The sequence below is a fragment of the Miscanthus floridulus genome, chromosome 1, assembly GCF_019320115.1.
Source record: "Miscanthus floridulus cultivar M001 chromosome 1, ASM1932011v1, whole genome shotgun sequence".
Lineage (NCBI taxonomy): Eukaryota > Viridiplantae > Streptophyta > Magnoliopsida > Poales > Poaceae > Miscanthus > Miscanthus floridulus.
The window spans coordinates 39,867,758-39,892,979 of NC_089580.1; the positions used below are offsets into that span (position 1 = coordinate 39,867,758).

At 45.1% G+C, this 25,222-nt stretch overlaps 4 protein-coding genes across 6 annotated transcripts; 1 reads left to right on the forward strand and 3 right to left on the reverse strand.

The window, feature by feature from the left end:
• Window positions 1–2,103: 2,103 nt before the first annotated feature.
• On the forward strand, window positions 2,104–7,830 carry LOC136491648 (U11/U12 small nuclear ribonucleoprotein 48 kDa protein-like). 3 transcript variants are annotated; one of them, XM_066488019.1, is made up of 5 exons: window positions 2,104–3,264; window positions 4,512–4,626; window positions 5,316–5,423; window positions 5,807–7,583; window positions 7,706–7,830. In XM_066488019.1, the coding sequence occupies exons 1-4, from the start codon at window positions 2,225–2,227 to the stop codon at window positions 6,077–6,079; spliced, it is 1,536 nt and encodes a 511-aa protein (XP_066344116.1). In that variant the 5' UTR covers window positions 2,104–2,224; the 3' UTR covers window positions 6,080–7,583; window positions 7,706–7,830. The 3 variants fall into 3 exon arrangements, with proteins under 3 accessions (XP_066344116.1, XP_066344079.1, XP_066344043.1); XM_066487982.1 differs by having other exon boundaries at window positions 7,675–7,798; XM_066487946.1 differs by lacking the exon at window positions 7,706–7,830 and having other exon boundaries at window positions 5,807–6,565; window positions 6,677–7,544.
• On the reverse strand, window positions 7,665–9,569 carry LOC136491840 (protein SODIUM POTASSIUM ROOT DEFECTIVE 2-like). The gene is made up of 3 exons (XM_066488082.1): window positions 9,015–9,569; window positions 8,384–8,459; window positions 7,665–8,241 (listed from the first exon to the last, which is right to left on the reverse strand). Exons 1-3 carry the CDS (start codon window positions 9,444–9,446, stop codon window positions 8,102–8,104), a joined length of 648 nt encoding a protein of 215 aa, XP_066344179.1. The 5' UTR covers window positions 9,447–9,569; the 3' UTR covers window positions 7,665–8,101.
• Window positions 9,570–16,845: 7,276 nt separating this feature from the next.
• On the reverse strand, window positions 16,846–18,313 carry LOC136479985 (chalcone--flavanone isomerase). Its single transcript, XM_066477677.1, has 4 exons — window positions 18,146–18,313; window positions 17,865–18,023; window positions 17,451–17,674; window positions 16,846–17,330 (listed from the first exon to the last, which is right to left on the reverse strand). Exons 1-4 carry the CDS (start codon window positions 18,237–18,239, stop codon window positions 17,112–17,114), a joined length of 696 nt encoding a protein of 231 aa, XP_066333774.1. The 5' UTR covers window positions 18,240–18,313; the 3' UTR covers window positions 16,846–17,111.
• Window positions 18,314–20,700: 2,387 nt separating this feature from the next.
• Window positions 20,701–24,317, reverse strand: LOC136479994 (uncharacterized). Its single transcript, XM_066477685.1, has 5 exons — window positions 23,873–24,317; window positions 23,189–23,268; window positions 22,271–23,029; window positions 21,868–22,018; window positions 20,701–21,773 (listed from the first exon to the last, which is right to left on the reverse strand). Exons 1-5 carry the CDS (start codon window positions 24,006–24,008, stop codon window positions 21,118–21,120), a joined length of 1,782 nt encoding a protein of 593 aa, XP_066333782.1. The 5' UTR covers window positions 24,009–24,317; the 3' UTR covers window positions 20,701–21,117.
• Between the last annotated feature and the right edge of the window lie 905 nt (window positions 24,318–25,222).

Below are 25,222 nucleotides of genomic sequence, written 5' to 3' on the forward strand. Positions count from 1 at the left end.
TGACTTGAGACCATGGAAAATGAAATAAAATCAATGAATGCCAATAAGATTTGGGACTTGAAAATAATCCCTAAAGGAGTCAAACAGTAGGCTGTAAATGGGTCTACAAAATAAACTTGACTCTCAAGGAAATATAGAGAGATATAAAACACGACTTATGGCAAAAGGCTTTACGCAAAGAGAATGGATTGATTACAATGAGATATTTTCTTCAGTCTCATGTAACGATTCCTTCATAATCATAATGGTATTAGTGACACATTACAATTTAGAATTACATCAGATGGATGTAAAGACGGCATTTCTCAACGGGGACTTGGAGAAAAATGTTTACATGGCACAACCAAAAGGTTTTATCATGGAAGGAAAAGAACAAATGGGATGCCGCTTAAAGAAATCCATTTATAGATTAAAACAAACTTTAAGACAGTGGTACTTGAAGTTTGATCAGACGATAAGGAATTTTGGATTTAAAGAGAATGTAGAGGATAATTGTGTCTATACAAAGTTTAAGAATAGGAAGTTTATCTTCCTTGTCCTGTATGTGGATGATATCTTACTTGCTAGTAGTGATGTCAGTCTACTACTGGAGACAAAGAAGTTTTTGTCCTCAAAATTTGATATGAAAGATCTTGGTGAAGCTTCGTTCGTTCTAAGGATCGAGATTCACCGAGACAGAAGTAAAAGGGGTATTAGGACTATCACAAAAGACATACATAGAAAAGATCTTGAAGAAATTTAGTATGCACAAATATAGTCCCTCACCTGCTCCTATAGTCAAGGGCGACAGATATAGAGATTTTCAGTGCCACAGGAACCAATATGAGATCGATAAAATGAAAGTGGTTCAATATGCTTTAGTTGTCGAAAGCTTGCAATATGCTCAAGTATGCACGCGCCCTGACTTGGCATTTGTTATCGGGTTATTTGGCAGATTCCAGAGCAACCCTGGAACAGAACACTGGAAATTGGTAAAGAAAGTCTTGCGTTATTTGTAAGGAATGAAAGGCCTCATGATGACGTATAGAAGATCTGATTTACTCCATATAGTAGGATATTCAGATTCTGATTACGCGGGAGATGATAGAAAATCCACGTCTGGATATGTATTCACTCTCGCAGGGGGGGCTATTTCATGGAAAAGCTCAAAGCAAACTGTCACTACATCGTTCATAATGTATGCCGGTTTGTAGCGTGTTATGAGGCAACGGGGCAGGTGAACTGGCTAAAGAAGTTCATACCCGATTTGAAGGTGGTTGACGACATCTATAGACCACTTAAGTTATACTGCGATCATAATCCGACAGTATAGTATGTTCACAACAATAAGCAAGTGGTGCTGCCAAACACATTAACATAAAGTATTATGTTGTGAAAGATAAAGTCTGGGATCATATTATAAGTCTTGAGCATATAAGTACTGAAAAGATGCTCGCGAATACACTTACAAAAGGCTTACCACCCAACGTGTTCAGAGAACATGTAGCTAGCATGGGTTTAAGGGAAACCCTAAAATTTTTGGACAAAAGAAGGCCCAAAGTTAAGTATCTATTTCAGAACAGAGTGGTGTATTGTAGCTGTTAAATCTATCGGTAATTGACCGTGACGATGAAACATGCTCTATGTGCTAATCTGTAATGAAATGAACAAAAGTAAATGATATGAAATTAAAAGATGGTAGTGAGATCAAGGGGAGAATGTTAGTTGATCTCCACTAATAGGCCCAACGGTCTATTGGGCCCTTGTCTCTGCGCTCTGATCGGGGGCGCCCAACCCCAATATAGTTGGTGGGCCCCTATCGCACAACACATATAAAAGAGATGTGTGGATCACGACTATAACTACGAGGTTGACCGAAGCCGCTGTTACCACCAAGAGAAAACCTAATCCGATCTACAGTAAGTGCTGCCAACGACGGGAAGCCCCACCGACTCCACTACGCTGGAACTACTGCACCGAGTTGCCGTGTCACCGTCGTCCAAGCCGCTGTGGCGTCATGGACCGAATGATGACCTAGACCAATAATTTTTACACCTAAGAGAAAAGCCTACTCCTTGATCTACATTAGAGGCACTGTTGTATCCAGCAGGTCCACGTCGACGCATGGGTCCTGGACCTGCCCTCCGATCCCAGACCTCCCGCCGCCTTCATCGGTAAGCTTCGCACGGGCTGCGGCCGCCTTGCCCCTTCGAAACCCTCCGACGACCGGATCCGCTCCGCTCAAATGGAGCCGCCGCCTATCCCTCATCCTCCACCGCCACCTCCTGCTCTCACGTCCGCCCTCGCCCACCTACGCTCCGTCCTCTCCGCCGCATCCTCTGCCCTCGCCGTTGTACCCTCCCCTCTCCAACCTCACCCAACCACCCCCATCGCCAGTATCCCCTCACCTCAGTCTACCACCACAAAACCTACACTCCCGCCGCCGGTCACCGCTATCAACCTCCCTCTCCCGGCCGCCCCAGCTCCCTACTCCGATTGCCCCGCCGTCGTCCGTATGAGCCCCGTCCCAACCGCCGCGGCCACCTCCCTTCCCGCCTTCCTCGCTGGCGTGTGCGCAGATTTCTCCTCTTCCACTACCGGCCGGAGCCCCTCCCATCCGCCCCGCATCCTGCCGTCGGAGCTCAGCCTCCTGCACCGGGAGTTGGACTCCTGGGTTGCGGGGGGCCACCACGTCCCGGGATCATACTCCTATGCTGTAACCCGGGTAGTGGCCACGTTCTGCTTGGGTGTGACGCCACGGTGGGAGGCCAAGCTGCGGCAGTGGGTGCTTGAGAGCTCACCGAGGTACGGGGTCAAGGTCAACGTCACGGATGTGGACCATATCTTGGTGCTACTGTGGCTCTTGCTGAAGGCGATGGCAGTGGAGGCCATGTACTTGCTGGAGGGGATGCAGAATGGCGATAACGAGGGGCTAGGCTTTGATCCCAGGGCCATGAGGTTTGAGTGCCCGAGGCTGGTCGAGGGCCTCTCATGGTTAGGCGCACAGCTTGGGGTTCTGTATGGAGAAAGCATATTTGCTCTTGTATCTGTGAAGGAGGCAGTGCTACAGATGGCGTATTGCTTGGCTGTTTGTGTAGGAGATGGTGCTGCATGTGTAGGAGAGGACAAGGTTGGAGCTGGTGAGAAAGGAAGTGATGCTGGAGATGTCGTGGCAGCCCCTGTTTTTCTTTCCCAGGTTGCTGCTTCCATTGTGGCATTGTATGAGAGGTTCTACTTGGAGAAGACCAAGGCGCTGCAAGCTCAACGCTTGTCAAAATATCAGCTGTATGCTTTGTTAAAATTTTATGATGTACTTATTTCTGCATTGCATATTATCATCGTAATTTCTTATGCTAATAATTATACAAGAAAGGTTGACAGAGCATACGTAGTTCCTAACGTTGAGAGAGGAATTTGTTTACGAAAGGAGGGAGCTATCATTAAACGTCAACTTCGACACCGAAGCAATTTTTGGAGCCGAGATGCAATATCACTAGTTCTGCTTGTATTTGCATACCCTCCTGTAGTTGACCGATGTTTTATTCAATATGTGTGGCCTACACAGTTGAGATATATAATATCTTACTGTGTAATGATGCAAAGCAGTCCATGTAGAGGACATAAAACTACCACCATCTTATTGTGTAGTGATGGCAAGCAGTCCATAATAGAGGACATATATATTTAGTTTCCTGTGTTCTGCACTGATATATTTTGTTGCTTCAATTTGAGTAGATACATATATAAATACAATGCAAAAAAAGAAAACATATACATACAATTCACACTTTATAACTACACTTCATATGCTGTATCCATAGCACAATGTTAGTATCTTATTCTTCTCCATGGAAGAAGGGAATGCACTACATTTCAGTGTTGTGCATAACTGCGTATTCACATTCACATAAAACGTAGTATCATAGTCAGCAAGTGATGCTTAAAAAACCTTGATATACATGCTTACCAAATGGCCAGATACTATGCAGCTTCTTTGTAGAAGTCTCTAAGCTGCAGTTAATGGATCCCCTTGCCATGGTGGAAGGAGCATGGATGCCTGCAAGCTGAATCGGCACTGGACCTGGCGTCCAAAGCTTTGATCGAATGTCTCATGTGAATTGTGGAGTTAGGTGCTTGTAGTAGGCAAGTAAATAGGTGCTTGTAGTAGGCAAGTAAAATATAGCTAGAGTATGCTGTGCAGGTATTGGATGGATGAGTGCCTAATCAATCTCCTAGATTTATCAAAATGTTCCCATTGTAGACTGGGATTCTTGTATAGATTGGTGATGTAGCAGTTTCTCTCTTTCTTTAAGCATCTCTACAAGCACTTTTTGTATTGTACATGCCCTAAGGATATCAGATTGTTGATCATGTATAAGCAGCATGTTGCACACCATTTCATATGCAAATAAAGCTTAATCTCTGTTGATGATAACAATTCGTGGATGTTTTATTTTCTGTTCAAGTTGTGGTTAATTTTTCTTTGTTTGGTAAAACTCTTGCCTTGGTAAATGCATGTAATTCTCTTATAGATTATTTGGGTATTCACAAGCACTGGAACGAGGGATTTTGGAGCGATCAAACAGACCAAACTACAGGGCTGTTCTGGAGTATGATGGGGTTCTGTCACGGCAAGTTTCGAACAAGGTATGGACATGCAACCAATCTTTTGAAAAGAGCTGTCCGAATCTAGATACTGCACAGATGTCTCTACATTTAGCCTATTATGGATACTATTACTCCCTTTGTTCAAAATATGCATCTAACCTGCATAATTAGGGTCCATAATATAATATGTGAATTGTATAAAATTTGCACATATGAGAAAGGTCTGTCATTAGTAGCATATCTAGTCTATCTAGCTAACAAAAGCAAGAATGTTGTGCTTCTTAGGTATTTGTGCAGGACACACACACATACGTACGTACATATATATGTTTGGGTGTGGGTAGTAGTATTAAGGATAGTACTTATTGTAAATTCTGTTTGAGTAATGACAGTTCATTTGCAAAAGGAGATGCTTCATGGAGCAGTGGAACTGTAGTTTCTGTGAATCTTAATTGTTCTGCAGCCATTATTTTTATTTGACATACCAATTCTCTTTGCTTTTACTGTTTAATTAATAGAGAAGCACTTTCTCATACACATAAAATATAATAGATTGTCTCAAAGTTGACTGCCAAAATGTATACACTTGCTCAGTGGAGATATATTTGCAAATAAAATAAGACTTGATTTTCATATGTTTTTGCTACCACATAATTTACTGATCCCCATACAATATGCTATTCATTTTTAATATATGGTGCATATTTTTTTTCTTTCTTTTGAAAAAGGAATCTGCTAGAGCCAAGACAAGGGAGGAGCTTTTAGCTGAAGAACGAGATTATAAACGAAGAAGAACATCTTACCGTGGCAAGAAAGTGAATCGAAACCCTACAGAGGTGCATGTCAAAGTTCTAGATAATTTCAGCTGTTATGATTATTGTACACATTTCAAACAATTACTATTTTGGATTTTTTTGCCTAGTTTTAGCTTCTTGTTTGATATTAGATCTAACATTGGAAATAGGACAACCTTTCAAGTCATGTCAGGAGGCTAGAGTAATTTCTTATCAGTATCTGATCTCATTTCTATATTGTAATTAATTATCCAGTTTAAAGTTGTTTCACTAAATTTCCTATACTGTTCATTCTGATATCATTTTTACTGCCGATGGAACAAGTAAAAAGCTTCTGTACATTGTACTGCCTCTTGTTCTTTTGGTTTTGGAAGTTACTTGCCTTGATCAAGATATGAATCTGATGTCTTCCTTTCTCTATGAAGATACTAAGAGACATAATTGATGAGCATATGGATGAAATCAAACAGGCAGGAGGTATTGGTTATGTTGTGGAAGCTCCTGCTGATATTGCTTGGAATGTGTTTAAGAGCAACTCTCACAGCGGTGCATATCATGGAAGTTATGATCTTGCAAGCAGCTACTCTCATGATGAGGAAGCTTTGGCTTCTCGGTCATCTAGCTGTGACAACCCACATCGTGCTGATTCTTTGGGAAGATTTTCATCGAGGAGCAGTGACACGAGATTCATACAATAACTCAAGGTGTCAAACTCATGGAAACTGTTACCACTATATATCTGAGAAGGAAATGGGTGGAATATAGGATCAGAAAGTGAAATATATCAAATTTATCCTTACCAGCAAGAGAAAACCATAGACACTCCAATGACAATAGGAATTCTGGCTATAAGTTTAAGAAGGATGTCTCAAACCACCGTCATGAATCAAATGATTGTACATCATGGCCAATACAGTCACAAAATCACCTGTGACAGAATATTCTCACTTGCCAGGAGAAGGGTTCAGTGATAGAAGTAGAGCTAGTCAGAAGCGACATAAATCATTATCTGTAACTCAAGACTAATTCAGTGATATAGATATGATCCCCAAAGTGCAGATTCTGCTTGAGATCATTCGACAACCATGCTTGGTGATGCTACTAAAGGAAAGCATGAGATATACCATGATGAAGTACATCGTCATGGACATTATGATAGGAAGTGTGATCACAATCACTGACGGGTAATACAGATTATTTTTTGCTTTATATGCCAGTCAGGCTTGTTAAATTATGTTGGGTTTTCTAAGTTTTTAGCAATTGTTTTTACCCTACTATTTGATATGACCTTGCAGTAGCAAAATACTACATGGCTCTGTGGTATTAGCCTTCAGCCGTATCCTTTTATGTATCCTTGTGCAGCTTTATAATGCCCCCTTGCATTCCGAGTTAATATCTGTTACAGTTATCTTCCTCAGGATCTGTTAGCTGTTAAAGTTCTCTCTTGCTTTACAAATTCATTTACACTGATCCTGGTTCTTGCTGTGCTGATATTTTAATCATTTCACTGCTAATGTTTTGGAAACACTTTCAGCTAGTATTCAAGTTTTTTTTTTAAATTATTCTGGATTTTTACCCAGTATGAGCTGAAAAAAGAAATTTCTGCTGGCTGTTTGCTTTGATAGAGCACAGATCTGGCCCTGTTCGCCTGACTTATAATCCTACTTTTTGGCTTGTCTTTTCAGCCGGAACAGTGTTTTTCTCTCGCAACAAATCAGCCGGAACAGTGTTTCAGCTTGTTTTTTCAGCGAAGCGAACGGGACAGATAGTTCTATTTTCCGCAGCTCTATTTCTTTTTTATTTGTTCAAGTTTACCCTCACATGTGTTGGAAGAGAATTTCGTTTTTCATTTTTTCTGTGCTCTAAACTCACAGAGATGGCATTCTAGCGGGCTGCACATGTTTCATAATGGCAAACGAGTGAAATCCTGTTGCAGAATGGCAAACCAGCGAAGCCCACCTCCCACGATGGCGGAATTCTAATTTTCTCACTCATATTTGCGCTTCCATTCTTTTCAATTCAGTTCACCCTCGACCATGTATACGCTGTTGGCCTCCTCGCGATTAGAGCCAAAATGCAGTGCGGTGGGTGCGGTGTGCCGTAGCAGTGCCAACCGAAGAGGGGGAAGGGCTCGCGGCGCTCCCAATCGAGAGATCGGCGGTGGCAAGAGATTATCCGTTTCACACTCGCCCTACATGATGTGTGAGTTAAAATTTCTGGATGTCTTGCTTGAATGCCACTCATCAAATTAGTTTCCAGACACCAAATACACGCCACTCACTCTTCCAGACAGCATTGCAGTGCCATTCTTATATTAATTACAGGCATACAGCACGGAGGAAAAAAGCAGAGTCACCCATTCATAACAGAAACAGACGGAAGCACTCAAGCACCAAGCAAGATCGCATTCACCTCGCATGGCGCCACCCACAGGCCACAGCAAACAAGGAGAGGAGAGGGTCACAAGCCGACCACAGGAAAAAACCAAAGCCGCATTCAAGTGCCAGGACACGGACACACGATGGACGCATGCTGGTCTAGGAGACACACCAGCGCAGGCTCAGTCTCGCGCTGGCCCAGCGTGCTCTGGCACGGGTGCCGTGGTGCGTACGTGCACCTCTCCAGTTGAGCACTCCCTACCAGCCACGGCCAACCGGAACGGATCCTAGGCGCGAAGAAGCTTTGGTTTTCGGGCCTCCTTTCCTTCTCTCGTCTTCCCTTCAGGCGGCTATCGCCGGCGGCGCCGCCCAGAGCTGGGCGTTCTTCACCTTGGACACGCTGTTGAGCACGCCCAGCGGCGTCACGTCGCCGACCACCGTCACCTTCTTCGCCGCGAAGTCGATGTTGAACGACGTCACGCCTGTTTGCATTCACAGGAGTGCCCCGTTTGGATTGGTTATTATCACCAGAACCAGAAAAGGGTTAGTTGTGTGATCTTGTTGTCTTTTAACTCTGAACAAAAGTTTCAGATCCTGAAGAAATACAGTAGCTGTCAGGCTCACCTTCCATCTTGGAGAGGTGCTTCTTCACTTTCCCGGCGCATGCCTTGCAGTGCAGGGATACCTTGAGCACAACCACCTGATAAGATGCCAATGCTGGAGCTCAGTTCATAGAAACACATGTTTCCTTAAGCGAATCTAGCAAGGAACATATGTTGGCTTCGCGGATTTTGAACTAAACGAGACAAATGCGCAAGCTTGAAACCTAAGAGATGCCTTTGCTTATAATGATAAAAAAAATAGAGGTGCCATGATATGAGACTCTGAAGTTCTCATACTAATCCAGTAGGCCACAAAGCTGCAGCCATTCCACAATTTTATATGCATATCTCTTTGCAATTCAGAATCTTTAACCAACTTTTCACAAAAAAACTATCTGCCTGTAATCATGGTATTTGGATAACTTCGCCTGGACGTTCCAGATATCAAATGAGAAAACATTGTATAACCCTCAAAGCCCCCACACTGATATGATTGTGCTACTGATCACTTATGATTTTCTATCATTTTCTAATCAAGAAGAGTAGGGCCAAATGTTAAAGTAAAAAAAGAAATCACACAAGTACTGCATGCTAGTCATAGTCAGTGTTCAATAATGATCCACAAGACCACAGGTAAGTGGAGGATTCCTCACCTGCTCCTGCGCCTGCGCGCCGCTTTTCGCATCAGCAGCTTCACTTGCCTCCTCCCGCTTGGCATCGACGGCCGGGGCCGGGGCAGGCTCCACCACCTCCTGGATCTCCTCGGTGACGGTGGCGGCGAAGCGGCCGCTACTCAGCAAGTACCTGGACGAGCCGGCCGGGCTGACGAGGCCACCGATGTTGTTCGGGACGACGACAGCCTTGTGCTGCTGCTGCTGCTGCTGCTGCTGCCCTTTCTTGCCGTCGTGCCGGTGTGTCCTGGGCTCGGAAGGAATGTGAGCCAGGGGACTGGGACTGGGACTGGGACTAGCAATGGCCTTGTGTGACCGGACCATCGGCTGCCGCTCCAGGCTCGGGCATATCGCCGTGGACGCCGGAGACGAGCACGAGAGCCCCTTCATGTCCCTGAACAGCAGAGGAGCCATGGCAGCCGACTAGCTAGTGAGCGCTGGAAACAAGCTGAGCTGCTGCTTGCCTGCTTTGGCTGTGTTGCTGAAATGGTGGAATGGAATGGACTACGGGGAGCTAGGAAATATATCTTATATATATAAGAGAGCACCACTTTGCTTTACATGTCAGTAAAGAGTAAACTCTTCTCAAATCCATCCAAAAAAAGTGATGGTGAAAAAAACTCTTCTCAAAAGTGCTGCTGGTGTTTTTCTCCCTGAAGAAATTCACAGATGTCATTGTAGCATCAAACAAAATAGTTCAGGGATGGTCTGTAACAAACTGATAGTTTTTGGGCAAAACTACATGTTTCTTTTGTTCTTTTGTGCACAGGAAAGGCAGAGTTAGGCACAATAGCAGGAGATCTCCAATATCTTTTCACCAGGAAGTAGAGCTGTCACGATTAAGTTAGCTTGGAGGAAACGACACGATTTTTTAACCGTATCATTGCTGCCAGTGCCAGGCCACCGTGAAAGTCCTGACGTGTTTCAGATTTTCCGCCCACGTTGCTGTATGGTTCAGCACCACAGAAAGGCCTTTCAGGAAATTAATATTGTAGTTAACGTTGATGTAACATGCAGTACTGAATTGCTGATACGATGGTAGGCGTAAAAGAATTTGTGCCATCAGACTGAGTAATTCCCGTCGGGTTTGAGTACTGAACTGCCAGCACGGCTATGATTAACTGTTTTCATCGAGCACTAAATTCATTGATCTTCTTAGCTCTTTCAGGAGGAACAGTACGTGAAAGTAAGAAACTATTCCTTCTCTTCTTCGTAGGGAAAATAAAGAGAGCAACCTGCGAACGCAATATCATAAATAATGTCCCGAATAATCCAGGGAATCTTCAAAAACGAATAGGGATGGTTCAGATAACATTCACGTTTCAGGATACCTCCATGCGAGACGGACAGCAAGAAAAGAACCCCAGCGTCCTGATCGGCGGAAGAACGTAGGCCCACCATTTCCTATCTCTATCCATGTCCATTTCGTTCTCGTGGCGAAGACTGAAAAGTCCACAGCCGCCACTTTTCCAGAGGTTTTACTGATACAAATGCAAGAGCTGGGATTGCAGCGTTCGAGCTCTTTCTTTCCGGTGCTGTTTCCAGACCGTTGGAGCGAATGGACACGCATACCTCCGTGACGTGACGTGACGTGCCGAGGCCGAGCGACCGATCCCCACCAATGACCAAACCTGCACGCAGTCGTCATGCACGATTCAGGGCAAAAGAGACGGTCCGTTCTTCAGTTCCATGCACGCGTGGAGTAGCAACGACGCCAAGACGCGCGCCGGAGACCGCAGCCCGCCCGGCGGGAAAACATCAGGTTTTGTTTTCCCCTGGCGTCGTCACGTACGTTGCGAAGTTGCAATCCACGCATCCACCGGCTTCTCCTCCTCCTTTCGATCCACCCATGCAAAAACAGTTGGCGAGTCGTCGTCGCGGACTCCGCGGCGAGCCAGGCCCAGGCCCAGGCGGGCGCCGGCCGCCGGGAACGGATCAGGATCGCTGTATCCAGCTTCTTTCAGCTGCCATGATCGTGTTGTTCCGATCCAAAAGCACGTAATCTCACGCGGTCCATGCGGGCAATAAGCGGCACCGGCACGGGTGCGGTTGGTTTTGGATGGCCGCCGCCGCGGGCCAGGCCGCCTGGACCGCCCGACCGTTGCCGCCGGGGCGAGGCGAATTCCGAGCAAATCCGCGCGGCCGCACGGGGCAACGGGCTAGTCACCGGTCCCCTGCAGCTGCAGACGCATATGGCAAGGTGCCGTTGCGTGTGTCAGCGTGCAGCAGCGGCCTCGGTGGCCGGTGGGCAAGTTGCAATGCCAGGGATGCGCGAGCGGCGTGCACGTGACGAGCGTCGTCGTCTTGTGTGATGCAGGGGGACCCGGTCTGACAGCCTGTTTGGCAAGCTCCCAAACGGGGCCAGGGCCATGCGGCATGCGGGCCGGCACTGGTTGGTGCTCACTCTGCTGCATACTGTGCCTGGTTTCGGCCGCTGGTTCGTTCAGAACTTGAGATCGTCGAACACGCTGCGCCAACGGACGTTTCTTGTGGGCTCGGCTCCTGGAGGTCCCAGGTCCCAACGGCGGCCTGCCAAGAAATGACTGTGCAGACCAGGCCAGGCGAAGCTACACGTTACTCACGTACGAGTAGAAGCGATCTGTGATCTGGACCGACCGATCGAATCCGTTCTGTTGCTCGTGAGTTCGTCGGGCGTTACAGGTAGACAGAGACAGATATGTGTGTGGAGGTCCTCCGTTCTGTTGCTGAGCTCCAGCACGTAGTTTGTCGTCCAGCCACCAAACAGTGCATGTATGCGTTTACATCTGACTGCTGCTGGTTAGTGGTTACTACCATCGAGCCTCCCAAGAGGCTCTCTAAGTGAAATTTAAGGCCCCAAAAGAATTGCACTTCTTCTATATTTCAGATGCTTAATTTCTTTGTTGTTATTCAGCTAATATGTAATTTTGTCAGTATCTGATTATAGGAAAATTATAAACTATCTATTATAAATTATTTTTTAATTGTACTAGTCGATTATCTAAAACTGTTAGATATATATATGAAAATTCAGGCGCCTAGTCCAGAAGATTTTGAGACATGCAAATGCAATAGCTACCGCCTATGTACAGGCTTGGGAGTCGGGACGCGCCCTGCACAAAGTGCTGAATTTTATGCACGCCGTTCGGACGAGCGTGTGGTAACAAGCGGAGTAATCTTTCATGATTTGTTTCTTTTTTGCATAAATAATTGCACGAATAAAAAGACTAGCAAAAATATACTCCTCCTGCTAACAAGAACTTTAACAGAGTGTATTTCTGCAAAAAAAAAAATGTTCAGGCCAACAATTTTTTGAAAAACTACGAGAACGGGAAATATAAAGCCCAGGCCCATGTTTGTTCAACTTGTGGCAGAGTTTAAGCCAGCTCAATCGGATAGGCCCAATATTCAACGGTCCGATTCAGCCAGCCTTACAGGGCCTAAAGCCCGCAGGCACATGGTAAGGTTCTTGTTTTTTTGCCCTAATAATATTTTACCTTCAGCTCCTATCCATTGTTTCAATTATGTCTTTTCTTGTACTGTACTCCCTCCATCATGAAATATAATGTATTCTAGCATTTGAAATTTACCCTTAAATATAGTGCATTTGGAAAATAAAAAGATAATGTTTACTTAAATAAAAATACGTGATTATTTTGTACAAGGAAAATAATTCATGTACTTGCCATATTTTGTATAAGGAGACTGAGAGTTCACCCTTTAATCATATGAAAATGTGGAATAGAATCATATTTTAATATATTAAGAAGTTAAGTGAGGGATACATGCGTCTATTGCACTCTTTGTTATTTTGTCAGAGAACGGACAAAATGCACTATATTTCAGGACGGAGGGAGTATGCATTAAGCATTTAAAAAAAAAGCCTAGCTCGAGTTTTTACAAAGACTACTTCAGCATTTTAAAAAAGTGTGGCTCTACAATCTTGTAGACAATATTGTAACATTTTTAATATAAATGTCGAAGAAAAATGTTGACCTAAGAGCATCTCCAATGGACTTCCTAAATCTCACTCTCTAAATCATCATTTGGAGAGTTATTCGCATAAAGATCGCTTTTCGTATCTTTTCACTCTAGCAGTTTTTCTATATCTCGTGTGAACTCTAGAGAGCCATGCTCGTATTCTATTTTTGGTTAGCAAAATATCCGAAATAGAAAATGACTATATTTGGATAACCATTTAGAGAAACCGTTGGAGGATAGTTTTTCACCAAAATCTTTATTCCTAGCATTTATGAAAGATATAGAGAGACTCTTGGAGTTTCTCTAAGACATATATGTTGACCTAAGACGACATTTGTATTCGCAGCAAGCATTCCTAAGAATTCCAATTTCCATGCACAACCATTTTCACTGCATTTGGAATTCAGAATCATAAAGTTTTATGTTTCTACACAAACTAGTTCTAGCTCACAGGCACAACTAGTGGCAGAACCAGGGGGGCTAGCAGGGGCCAATGCCCCCCCCCCCCCCCACCCACCCACACACACACATCGAGAAAATTTTTATCATAATATTGCTATTTTTTATCATAATATTGTGATTTTTCTTTACGAATACTAACTACATACTCCCTCTGTCCCTGAAAGAATAAATTCCTAGCAACTTTAGGACAAATTAGCAACGAAGATAAAAGACCATGCTGCCCCTTATTAATTGATGAACCTTAATATCTCTCTAGTTACCGAGAAGCCTAATTAAGTAGTGTGGTTTGGAGTATCCAATAGCAGTCTAGGAGAGAGAGGTTGTGTTAAATGCGACCCAGATTATGATAGAGATTAATGTGGATATGTGGACCGTTCATCTCCAGAAATCGATTCTTTTGGAGATAAATTTTTGGGCTAGAAATTGATTCTTTCAGGGACGGATGGAGTATATAAAAACATTTTAAAAAGTTGTTAAGACATACTCCCTCCATATTGGTAATTCAAGTCGTTTTGGACAGTGAGATGGTATACAAAGCATAACTTTGACTTCTGATTAAAAAAATTTATTGGAAAGTGATATATATATATATATATATATATATATATATATATATATATATATATATATGAAAGTACTTTTCAAGACAAATCAATTCATATGGTTGATCTATATTCCCAATGTTTGACCCAAGGCTTGTTCAAAACAACTTGAATTATCAGTATGGAGGGAGTACACCTATTTATATATTTATCGCACTTAGAGGTGTCATCATGTTTGCCTGGCCCTTTTTAATCAAAAGTTCTGGTTCCGCCACTGCAACTAAGGAAAAAGATAAAAGCTACATCGAGAGTCCTCTCCATTTACATTTGGCTATGAAAAACATACGTGTTGGAAACAACATTTACTGAAACGGGAACGAAGAAAAAGAGAGGATATCGCGGAATTGAATGAGGTATACTTGCCTCGTGAATGTATAGTGTATACCATAGAGGTACATATATGGCAACGAACATAATATTTTTGTGTGTTTTGGCATGGTGTTGATAGCTAAATTTGGACAAAAGGAGTTGATCCAAAAATTTCTAGCATAAAATGGGTACCAGATAAGTTGGTTTTGGTACTTTGTCAAAATGCATAATGGATTCCACCGTAGCATTCTTCTAGTTGAGACGATTGAAAAAGAAGATTTGGAGTTCAGATGAAGAAAAAGACAACTTCGGAAAAATCATCTAGCAGAAACCAGCTTAGACGGTTTCCTAAACTGGCTAAGCAATTTTTAAACTTCTCCAAATTTAAGAATGAGCGTCACCATTGCATTCCTATTATCGAGACGATTGAAAACATATATAGAGTGTTCAATTTTGAGTCCGGACGATGAAATTACGCTAAGTTTTTACCTAGCAATCGAAGATTGAATTGTATTTTAGTGTATTTTGCAAGGGATCTCGACCTCTCACATGATAAGACCACTACTTATTAAATATAAGGGGATCACGACCGATTGAGGTATCCAACAACACACAGACTATTACCTTCTTCAACCTCAAGCTCTTCCAAATTCCAACCTCTTTGCTATTTTGTACACCTCTCTACGGGATCTCAGACTTCCTTGGTGGCCTTATCGACACTAGGACACCCTCGACGTGTGTCTTTTCGATGAATCTTCCTGGAAGATGTTTAAGGGTTTATCGGGCGAAAAAGCGTTGGTCCCGCTGTTTGGATCATCCTTCGCTGCGTGTATATGCGGTGTACGGTTCAGGAAGTTTCGTTTTTATTAGTGTGTAACTGAAATTCGTGTCAATACATAGGTGTTCGCACTTTCTAGACTTTACATAGATCCACCCCTAAGAATTGCAATGTTAAGAATGTGATAAAAGGATGTTAAGAACTGCAATGGAGATTGAAACAAATAGAACATCCAGATCCATGAATAGTGCTTCTACGATGACCAATACTCCAATTAAGGTAAGGATTAGAGCACCTCCAATAGTTCCCTTTTTTTACTCACTCTAAATTATCACTTAAAAAGTCATTTGAATAAAAAATGTTCTCTATTTCTTTCTACCCTCCAACAGTTTCTTTATATCTCAAGCATAATCTAAAGAGCTAATCTTGCTCTTTATCTTTAGCTAGACAAAAATCTAAAATAGAGGAGGACAATATTTAGAGATCTAATTAAAGAAGATGTTACATGGATCTTTTACCAAAAACTCTATTTCTATCAATAAAAAAGATGTAAAAGATAAAAAATATATTTCTATTAATAAAGAAGGATATAAAAAAACTATTCTAGTTGCATGTAGAGGTTTCGAGTTAGGAAGAGAATCTGCTCCTAGCCAGAGCCGGAGAGCCCGACGACGGAGGAAAAGGAGGGCCCGGCTGGGGGAAGATCGGGACCGTGGCAACAACGGAGCCGGAAGGGAAACGGCAGGGGAGTTCACTCCATCGAAGGGTTAGACTTTAGAGGAGGGCAGTTTTTCTCGTTCTCGTCGCCGTCAGAGAGGTAAGCAGAGAAGATTGTCCCTAGCATCATATACTAGTACTATATAAGAGAAAAACGCAGGAATCCAGGATGTCTCACTCCTCTAGTGAGATCAGGAACCGTGACTAGTCTCGCCGTCATAGTAAGCAATCTCTAAAGTCTCTGGTTGAGTCAATTAATCCACGCATGCTGGGGAATTAGGGGTGCAACATATCTGCGTTTTTTATTCAAATGTCACCAAAACGACCCACATCGAACGGCATACATACAGCACGAACACACTGAAACACGACCACGTCTCGTGTTCTGGGAACGTTCACGATTCCGATTCGGAAAATTTATGTTCTCACGTTATAAAATAACACTCTAAGTTCATGTTTTCATTCCCTTGTTGGAACATGTTGCCCGGTTAGCCATGCCTGAAAGTACTGTTGGCTGATTTGCTGTGAGAGAAAAATACCGTTCGTTGATTAAAAAAGTACGGCTTAGCAAACAGGGGCAATGTTGCTGAGGATTAGACTTTAGCGGAGGACAGTTTTATTTTCTCGTTCTCCGTCGCCGTCAAGAGGTAAGCAGAGAAGATTATCCCTAGCATTATAAGGGAAAAACGCAGGAATCCAGGATGTCTCATTCCTAGTGACTAGTGAGAGCAGGAACCGTGACTAGTCTCACTAAGGGCCCGTTTGGTTCCCGAGGATTCACGTCCGGGAACCTTTTCGGCTAGAATCGTTTATTTTATTTGTATACACCGAACTTCACCGAGAATCATTTCGGACAAAGCAATCTCTAAAGTCACTTTTTGCCGTCATAGTACTAAGCAGTCTGTAAAATCTCTGTTTTTTATGCAAAAAAAACTAAAGTCTCTGGTTGAGTGATTTGAGTCAATTGATCCACACAAGCTGGGAATTAGGGGGTGCAACATATCCGCGTTTTTTATTCAAGTGTTACCCAGACGAGCAACAGCGAACGGCATACTACATGCGACCAGAAAGGTAGAAAAACGACGCCACAGCACGGACAGACAAGCCGCGACGCGACAGATGCGCATGCACCAGCGCGGCATCTCTTCGGAGGCACGCGAGGACGGCAGCAGATGCGAGATGCCATGCCGCCCAACGATCTGATTGCTTGATTGGTTCTCTTTCTCCTCGCGGCTCCGCTAGACCGCTCGCTCAGGCGGTGATCGAGACGGGCTCCGCCTGCGGCGCGTCGGCGGCCGCGGCGGTACCCTTGGTGAGGAGCTCCGACACCCTCGCCGCGAGGCTCAGCTTCGCGGCCGGCGAGACGCCGTGCTCCCCGATGATGGACTCCAGCACGGCCTCGCACAGAGGCTTGTTCTCGATCGCCACGCCGCCGTCCGCCGGCACCGACGAGTCCTTGGAGAAGGCGACCTGGAACGGAACGGATCGGGGGATAACATCAGCGCTGCTACGTGTCACCATCCCATTTCGCACGGAAATGAAAGAAAGAAGAGAACAGCAGATTGATACGGGTGGGTATAGGGTACTCACGGTGAGGACTCCGGCGGGCGAGTGCGTGAAGAGGATGGAGGCGCCCGGCGGGAACGTCTCGGGCTTGAACACCTCCTTGAACTTCTCCACGGCGACGCCCTCGGCGTCCGTGTACAGGCCGACGGCCTTCCAGAACGCCACGCAGTTCTCCGTCACTTTCTCCGCGTACTGCTCGCCCGTGAGCGGAAGGATCATGGTCACCCTTGTGAACTTCTCGAAGTCGCCTGAGACAAACACACACCAGAAAGCGGCAAGACGTACCATCAATCACATCCGTCGGTCGCGTGCGCCGGCGCCGGCGCACGAGCGGCACGCTGCGGCAGTGTTGACCATCACTCACGCAAGAACAAGGCACCCTTTTCATCAAAAAAAAAAAAGAACAAGGCACCTTTTTCACTCTTAGTACCCACTCACCCTTGACGACGTCGCGGAAGAAGGCGGCGTCGGACGCGAGCTCGTCGGCCGTCTTACCGGCCCACTTCTTCGCCAGCGCGGACACGGCCGCGTCCTCCAGGTACACGCCGATGGCCGTGAACTTGATGAAGTTGCCTCCGATCTCGAGGCCTCGCACGCCTGCACGCGCGCGCGACAAGCCAAGAAGGGTCAACCGGAAGCTGCCATGCCATACTCCCCACCACCAACCAGAGACAAACCGGCACGGAAATGGGAAGGAACCTCAACGCAACGCAACGTACCTGCGCCGCCGAGGAAGTGCGAGCCGGCGGAGCCCGGCGGGCGGGTCACCGGCGGGAAGACGACGCCTTCGACCACAACCTCCGGCACGGCCATTTTCGCACGGCGCGAGGGAACCGGACGCAACGTAACAGACGAACGAAGCTGGCTATAGTGGCTTTGTGTATGGGGCAGGGCGGGGTTGTTGCGATAAATATGGAGGGGACGGCGAGAGCTAGCGACACCTCAACAGTCGTCATAAATAAAGAAATCCAGGGTGCCACAAGTTCTGGCTAAAATTTGCAGGCATGCCACCGTGTACCAGTATGCATTTCTAGAAAAGGAAAACAAGATTTAAGGTTAAAAGGTAACCTTAAAATATATTAAGGTTATATGATTATATTAAATTCGATAAGCTTACAAGTAAACCATGGTTTAAACTTAAAATTATCTTTATTTACTATCGAAACATCATATTTCACCGATTTACTTTCAAGCATAGTACATATTACAAATTATATATGACCAACCGAATGAAGAAGGCCAAAAAATAAATAAAATTGTTATGTGATGATCGAATGAATTCACTCTACTTATTGACCGGTTTTATCAACCTAATTTATAATTTGACGCTAATCGTGTGATTCATTAACTTTTCCATTATAGCTTTACTCAAGTTGCCCAATGGACCGACCCGGCCACTCTCATCCCTACAAGAGGATCATCCGACTTCTGAACAATGAGATGGGCCCTGTTTGCTTCGCTGAAAAAACAAGCTAAGACACTGTTTCGACTGATTTGTTGTGAGAGAAAAATATTGTTTTAGCTAAAATAATAAACTGAAAAGATGAATTATAAGAGAAACGAATAGAGCACGGTGGCTTGACCTAAAGGCTGCTGTCATAGCCGTACATAGGTAGGTTGCATACCTCTCGGGTGATGTCATCGTGGTAACTTTGTAATATGCTTGTGCTTCCGAGGGCATAAGCAGTGGTAGTTGGCGGGATGCCATGACGTGGGGAATCGGTATCAAGTCCTGCGGGTAGGTGAAGCTACCATTCACTGTTCAGGGAACGGGACATGAACTCCACCGAACCGAAGAAGCTTCCAAAAAATTAACTCCTAAATTATATAAAAAAAAGTTTCCAAAAAATTAACTCCTAAAATATATATAAAAAAAGGTTAGACCACGGGAAGCTTTCCTCGCGCCTGCCCCTGCCATCCTGGTCGCCGGCTGGTTCGACGAGAGCGGCGACGGCCGAACGCCCGCAAGGACAACTTCTTCCACGACATGACGGACGCGCTGACGTGACGGAGGTTACGGTGAAGTCGGTCCCTTCCGCGGCGGTGTCGCCCAAGTGCACGAAGCATCACGCCGTGCCAGCGGTGGTGTTCTCTAATGCCGGTTATGGACAACTTCTTCCACGACGCGCTGATTCCGCTGTTCCTGACCACGGCGCATGCACCTGGAGGGCGAGGTCAAGGTGCAGCTGCTGGACACCAACTACAAAGCCGTGGTGGGTGCAGAAGTACACGGCGCTGCTGCGGAAGCTGTCCCGCCACGACGACGACGTGATCAACTTCGACGCTGATGACGCCGAGGACGTGCACTGCTTCCCGGCGGCGGCGCACGCCCGCACCATCGCCTTGCTGTTGCTTGCGGACGCTGTGGGCACTGGCACCTCAGGGCCGTCCGGACGTCCGGTGATCCGGTCGCGTGAGAGGCACCTGCCTGATCCTGTCGCCGCACCCGACCCACAACCCGCGCAACCTGACGATGGTGGACTTCGGGCTGTTCTTGCATGGCGCGCTGGCGCTGCCGCGTTCTCGGCCTGCGGCCCCGGATGCTGATCATCTCGCGCGCCGGCATGCGGCGGCTGCTGAACCTGGAGGAGGTGGCGGCGGCGGCTCATTCTATTCGGCGCGAGGGGGAAACATGCCGCAGAAAAACCGGCGCCAGTGTTTTCTAAGTCGTGAGTCTGCGCGCATTTATCCGCGCGATCGGGATTTTTTTTCAAATGCCAAAAGATCAGGGGCTGAGATTAGGAGCTGTTACAGATTTTTTTTTCAATCTTTCCAAAAACTCAGGATTGAGAGCTTTTTTGGAACTCTCGGAGATGCTCTTACGTCGGGAGGTGGACCCTGTCTCAACTAATTGGATGCCATGTATCTTGTTTGATACAACTTCTCTAGAGTAGTGTATCATCTGACTTTTCGTTTTAAAGTAGCTTACATCCAAATTCAGTTATCCTTCAATGGTGACTGAATGTGAACTACTCCCTCAATTTTCTAAATTAAGACGGGAGGGACCAGTTGGTAGTGTGTGGTGTTCAGTGAGTGAGTACACGGCATACATGCCTAGACCTGTGACGTGGTGAACTATTCCATTGCTTTTATGACAATTCAAAAAAAACGAGGGAAAGCAAAATACCCCTCCCCTGTTATCGAGATTAATTCTCTTGTTCCTGCTGTGATTTCTCACGCCTCCTGTTGTGATCTCGCTGTTGGCAACGGAGGTTACAATGTTTGTAAGCTACTATATACTATATCAAAATTCTGAGAACAACGACTCAGAAACAGACCAAAAGGACATGCCGCTTATTCTTCCTTTCAAGAACAATACAAATACAAATGTCTGGGGACTACAATTTGCCCTCATTTACAGACTTGAAACTCTCACAGCCGACAAAACTCGACAGAAAAGACTTCTATTCTTACAAACCTCACTTGAAAAGTACTTTTTTTTCGAGGTAGAAAAGAATTTCCCTACAGAGATCCCCTAATCCAATAGAACTCACGTCTCTACTACCACCGGAAGCACGGCGACTAGACCAAAAAAAAAACTGTCAACCACTGCTTTAATAACGAATGGAAAAAAGAACACTAATCGTAGGGATAGGGACCAAAGGAACAATTACAACTGACTAAAAAAACTAAATAAAAAAAAACAAGGTATCTGTACTGCTATAATAAAACCTACTACGGCCGTGGAAACCTAACTGGACAGAAGCTCCAGGACCAGCTCTTCCAACAGATCATCCTTTATCATTCTCTCTATGTCCCTTCCTGCCCTGTCGATGCAGTCTGCTAAATCTGGCCACTTCGTGTCAAATCCTTTCTTCTCTGGCTTAGTCTCACTGGGTGCAAGTTGTTCCCGTCTCTGAACTAGCACCTGCAAGACTTTCTCCAAGAGACCCTCTGAGCCCCAAAGTGGAGCCAAGTTCATAGTAGTATTGACCCAAGGTTGCATGTTCAAGCATGGGGCAAGGATTTGTGATAGTATTGTGTTCACCATATCGAATAAAAGCTTCCTGTCTGATCTTGACCACTGAACAACTTTGATGTACTTCTTTTCCAGCTTCTCAAATACATCATCACCAGCAGGGTAGTCGAGAGACTGACACACCCTGTACATTTGATCCTCGGCAGTTCCATGAATTCCAGAAGCGATCAGTATATCCAGCAAGTAAGAGAAGTCCCTTTCCTCATCATCTTCAAATCCTTCAAGAATATCTTCAACCAGCTGTATGGGTTTCTCGTCACTCAGCTCCACTTCAGAGGATAAACAGTCACTAGTTCTGACAATGCTACTTGCCTCCGCAGCAGTCTCTGTTGGTGCAAATGTGCCAAGCTCAAGTCTCAGTTGGAGATCTAAACGAAGAAGACCATAGAATTAAAACATAAAATAGAAACTATAAGAAGGCCGGAATACCATAGAGAAATGTACCAAGGCATAATTACTAACCATATGGATCTGCAGGCTCTCGCCTGATGTTTTCAGAATCAGAGCAATCTTCAGATAGAGGTTGAAGAACAGATATTGGGCTAGCCTGACCTATCTCCCTAGCGTAGATGGCAGATGTAGAGTCTAGGCATGCAGCATGAGGGTAGTATCCCTGTCAAAGATAGCATGAGCTCAACCTTCCTACCATGCAAGTCGAAGGAAAGCAAACTAAATAAACATGTCCATCTGTTGTACTACAGCAATAATTAAATTACGTTTGGTTAAGTTTGAAAGAAGAAAAGGCTAGATACCATGCTGATAAAGATCTAAACAATCTTTCTGATTCTACAAAATCAAGAAACCATACAAGCATCTTCAAATTGCAATATCAAGTAAATTAGTAATCATAGATTCTAGTACATACCTTCTTGAAGGTCGTATTCCATTCATCACTAGCTATTACACCCAGAGATAAGTTGTAGCTATCACTATTGTCACTTGAAGACGATACTTGCAGATCATCAATGCTGTCACTGGAGGAAAAGCATAATATCTTCTCAGATTCACTGTAAGTGGAGCTCCATGTCTGTTCAGGTCCTTTTTGATTGAGTATATCTGAACAGCACAGTTGCTTTTCTCGAATCAATGCATTATTTAACAAAGCCTGTGAATATCTTTCCAATGAGGAATTAAGGTGTTCATGAACCTTATCTTTATTTAGCAGGTCAGTTGTACCTATAGGATTCACGATTTTGTGTCTTCGATTCAAAGCACTGATACGGTTTTGGTTCTGACGATTATCACCATGCCGTGGTTGACGTAGCAAAGACATTTTCTCAAAAAGGGAACAGTTTGTGCTGGTTAAACCCGTCTTTTGAGAAGCTGATCTTTTAGCACTTCTGACCAGTTGATAACTGAAATCGCTGATCTCACTACAACTCTTTACAGTCAGAGGATTCTTCAAATTGCTGTTGGGATTGCTGAGATAATATTTAGGTTGAATGGGCATTCCTGAAACAGTGTTGCTAGCATGACACAATCCTTTATCATTGGAGGTCTTATCTACTTGAACTCCCCTTGCAGCATCATGTTTGATTTCTGTTCCAAGTCTCTGCATGCTAGGAGCGCATGTAGATGTTCTGTGGGAGATCTTATGCTTGAATTCCCCAATATTCAAAGAAAGCTGTATCATTTTTTTTTGTAAGAACGGTGAAATTTAAAAAAAAATACATTTTAGCAGAATAAAGATTTGAGTTGTAGAAGAATTAGCAGGAAAACAATTACAAACTCAAGGACTAATAGAAATATAGATACATCAATAGTGAGGATATGAACAGCTTACATGATCTGTTGATCCACTGTTGCATCTGAAATCTGATAATACTCCATGAACACGCCGTTGCTTGTCCACATGAGCAAACCCTGAGCACAAGTCAGAAGTAGAGCAAAAACGGGTCAACTACAAACCATCAAGACTTCTACCTTAAAAATTGCACGACTACCATTCAGACATGATGCACTTGCCGCCATAATAATTAAAAGCAGACACGAAAATACACCGTTGCAGTTCTTGTCCCTAAAGGAAATAGATTAATTCATGAATCACATAGTACGACCAATTATTCAGTCAAACTGTGTTATCCGATTTTATTTTTTCTCCCGGGATGTTTTGCTCTGTTAGTATTTCTCGGATATAGACATTAAAACATGTGTGTGGAAAATAAATGGCAAGAAGCTTCGTCGCACTAACTCTAGCATGATGTTCCCTAATTAACGTTTTCTCGAGGCAACAGACAAACAAACAAGTAACCCAACGATGCAAGCAAATTAGGCAACCTCCTCGCTTCCGCACATAGGACACGCCACCACTGCTGCGAGGAGAGGGAGGCGAAGCAAGGAAGCATGCCCAGCAAGCGAAATCAAACCGGAAACAATCGCGCGGGATTCCTCAGCCGTTTGAAACGAATCACAGACACAGGCAGAAAAAAGCCGCAGAGATTCATTTCGGGGAGGAGCAGGCCGTTACCTTCGGTTACCCGCGGAGCCGTGGTCGCCGGCGCCGTGACCGTCCGCCTGACAACCCCACCGGCTCCTCCTCCTCCCGGCGTCCGGCAGGACCGCCGCGCCCACCTCCGCCGGCCGCTCGCGCTGGTCCCGCCCATCCGCGCCCCAAGTCAACCCGACAAGCCTCCCTCGACGCCGCTGCACGGGCTCCGCTCGCGCGGATCGTGATCCCGCGCGGCCTATTTGAGGAGTGAGCGCCGCGCGGAGATAGGAAGGGCTGGATTCTCGGGGGAGCGTCGCGACGCCTGGGGCAGGGCGAGGCGGACGGGGCGGGCAGCGAGGGAGGAAGGGAGGCCGGCGGGGCGCGTTCGGTGGCGGCGCTCCCGCGGCAGCGGTTAGGTGGCGCCCCGCACCCGCCTTTTCAGCCCCGTGGCGTGGCCCCCTGCCACAGTGGACTAGCCCCCGTGCCCCCGTGTAACCGCACGCACTGCGGACTTGCGCTTGTTGGTGGCCGTACGAACTTTTTGTTGGTATGGCCGATAAGCCACGTTGAAAAAGTACGGTACTTATTTATTACGAAAGAAAAATATTATTATTTTAATATAAAAAACATACGCAGAGCCGGATGGAACCGGAGACCCTCGTAACCGGAGACCTCGCAATGGTACGATCGTGGATTATTATTGTTGATTAGTTTGATGTGAGAGAAAAATATTGCTCTGGTTAAAAATTTACGATCGTTTACGACCAAACGAACAGACGGTGTTCCGTGGTTGGTTTGACTGGCCAAAGTAGCCGACGCGGCGGTGCTTATTGTGGTGATCCGTGGTTAGGTGGCTAGCTAACTGGTGTGGGCCTGTGGTTAGTGTTAAGCTACGTAGTTTTGTTAAACGTTAATCCGATCCTTGTGTGATGTCGTACACGGTTTAGAGAGAGCGGGCGATTTGCAAACGTGGAGAGGGGTTAGGAGTAATCAAATCAAACCAAATGTTGGATCGATGCGGGAAGCTTGAAAGCGACCGGCCCGTCCCCATGTGGGCCTTGGCGTAGCATCGGAGGAGCCAGAAAATTGTACCGGGTCGTTGCGGAAGAAGGCAGGGCCTGTTTAGATTAAAAAAAATTTTACACAGTATCCATTACATTGAATCTTACGATAAATACATAGAGTACTAAATGTAGATAAAAAAAAACTAATTATACAGTTGGGTGAGAAATCGCGAGACAAAACTTTTAAACCTAATTAGTCTATAATTAGATACTAATTACCAAATACAACCGAAAGTGCTATAGTAGCCAAAATTCAAAAAATTTCGGATCTAAACGGGGCCTCAGTCTCACTCTCACGCTGCTCGATCTCCGGCTCTCCCGTGAA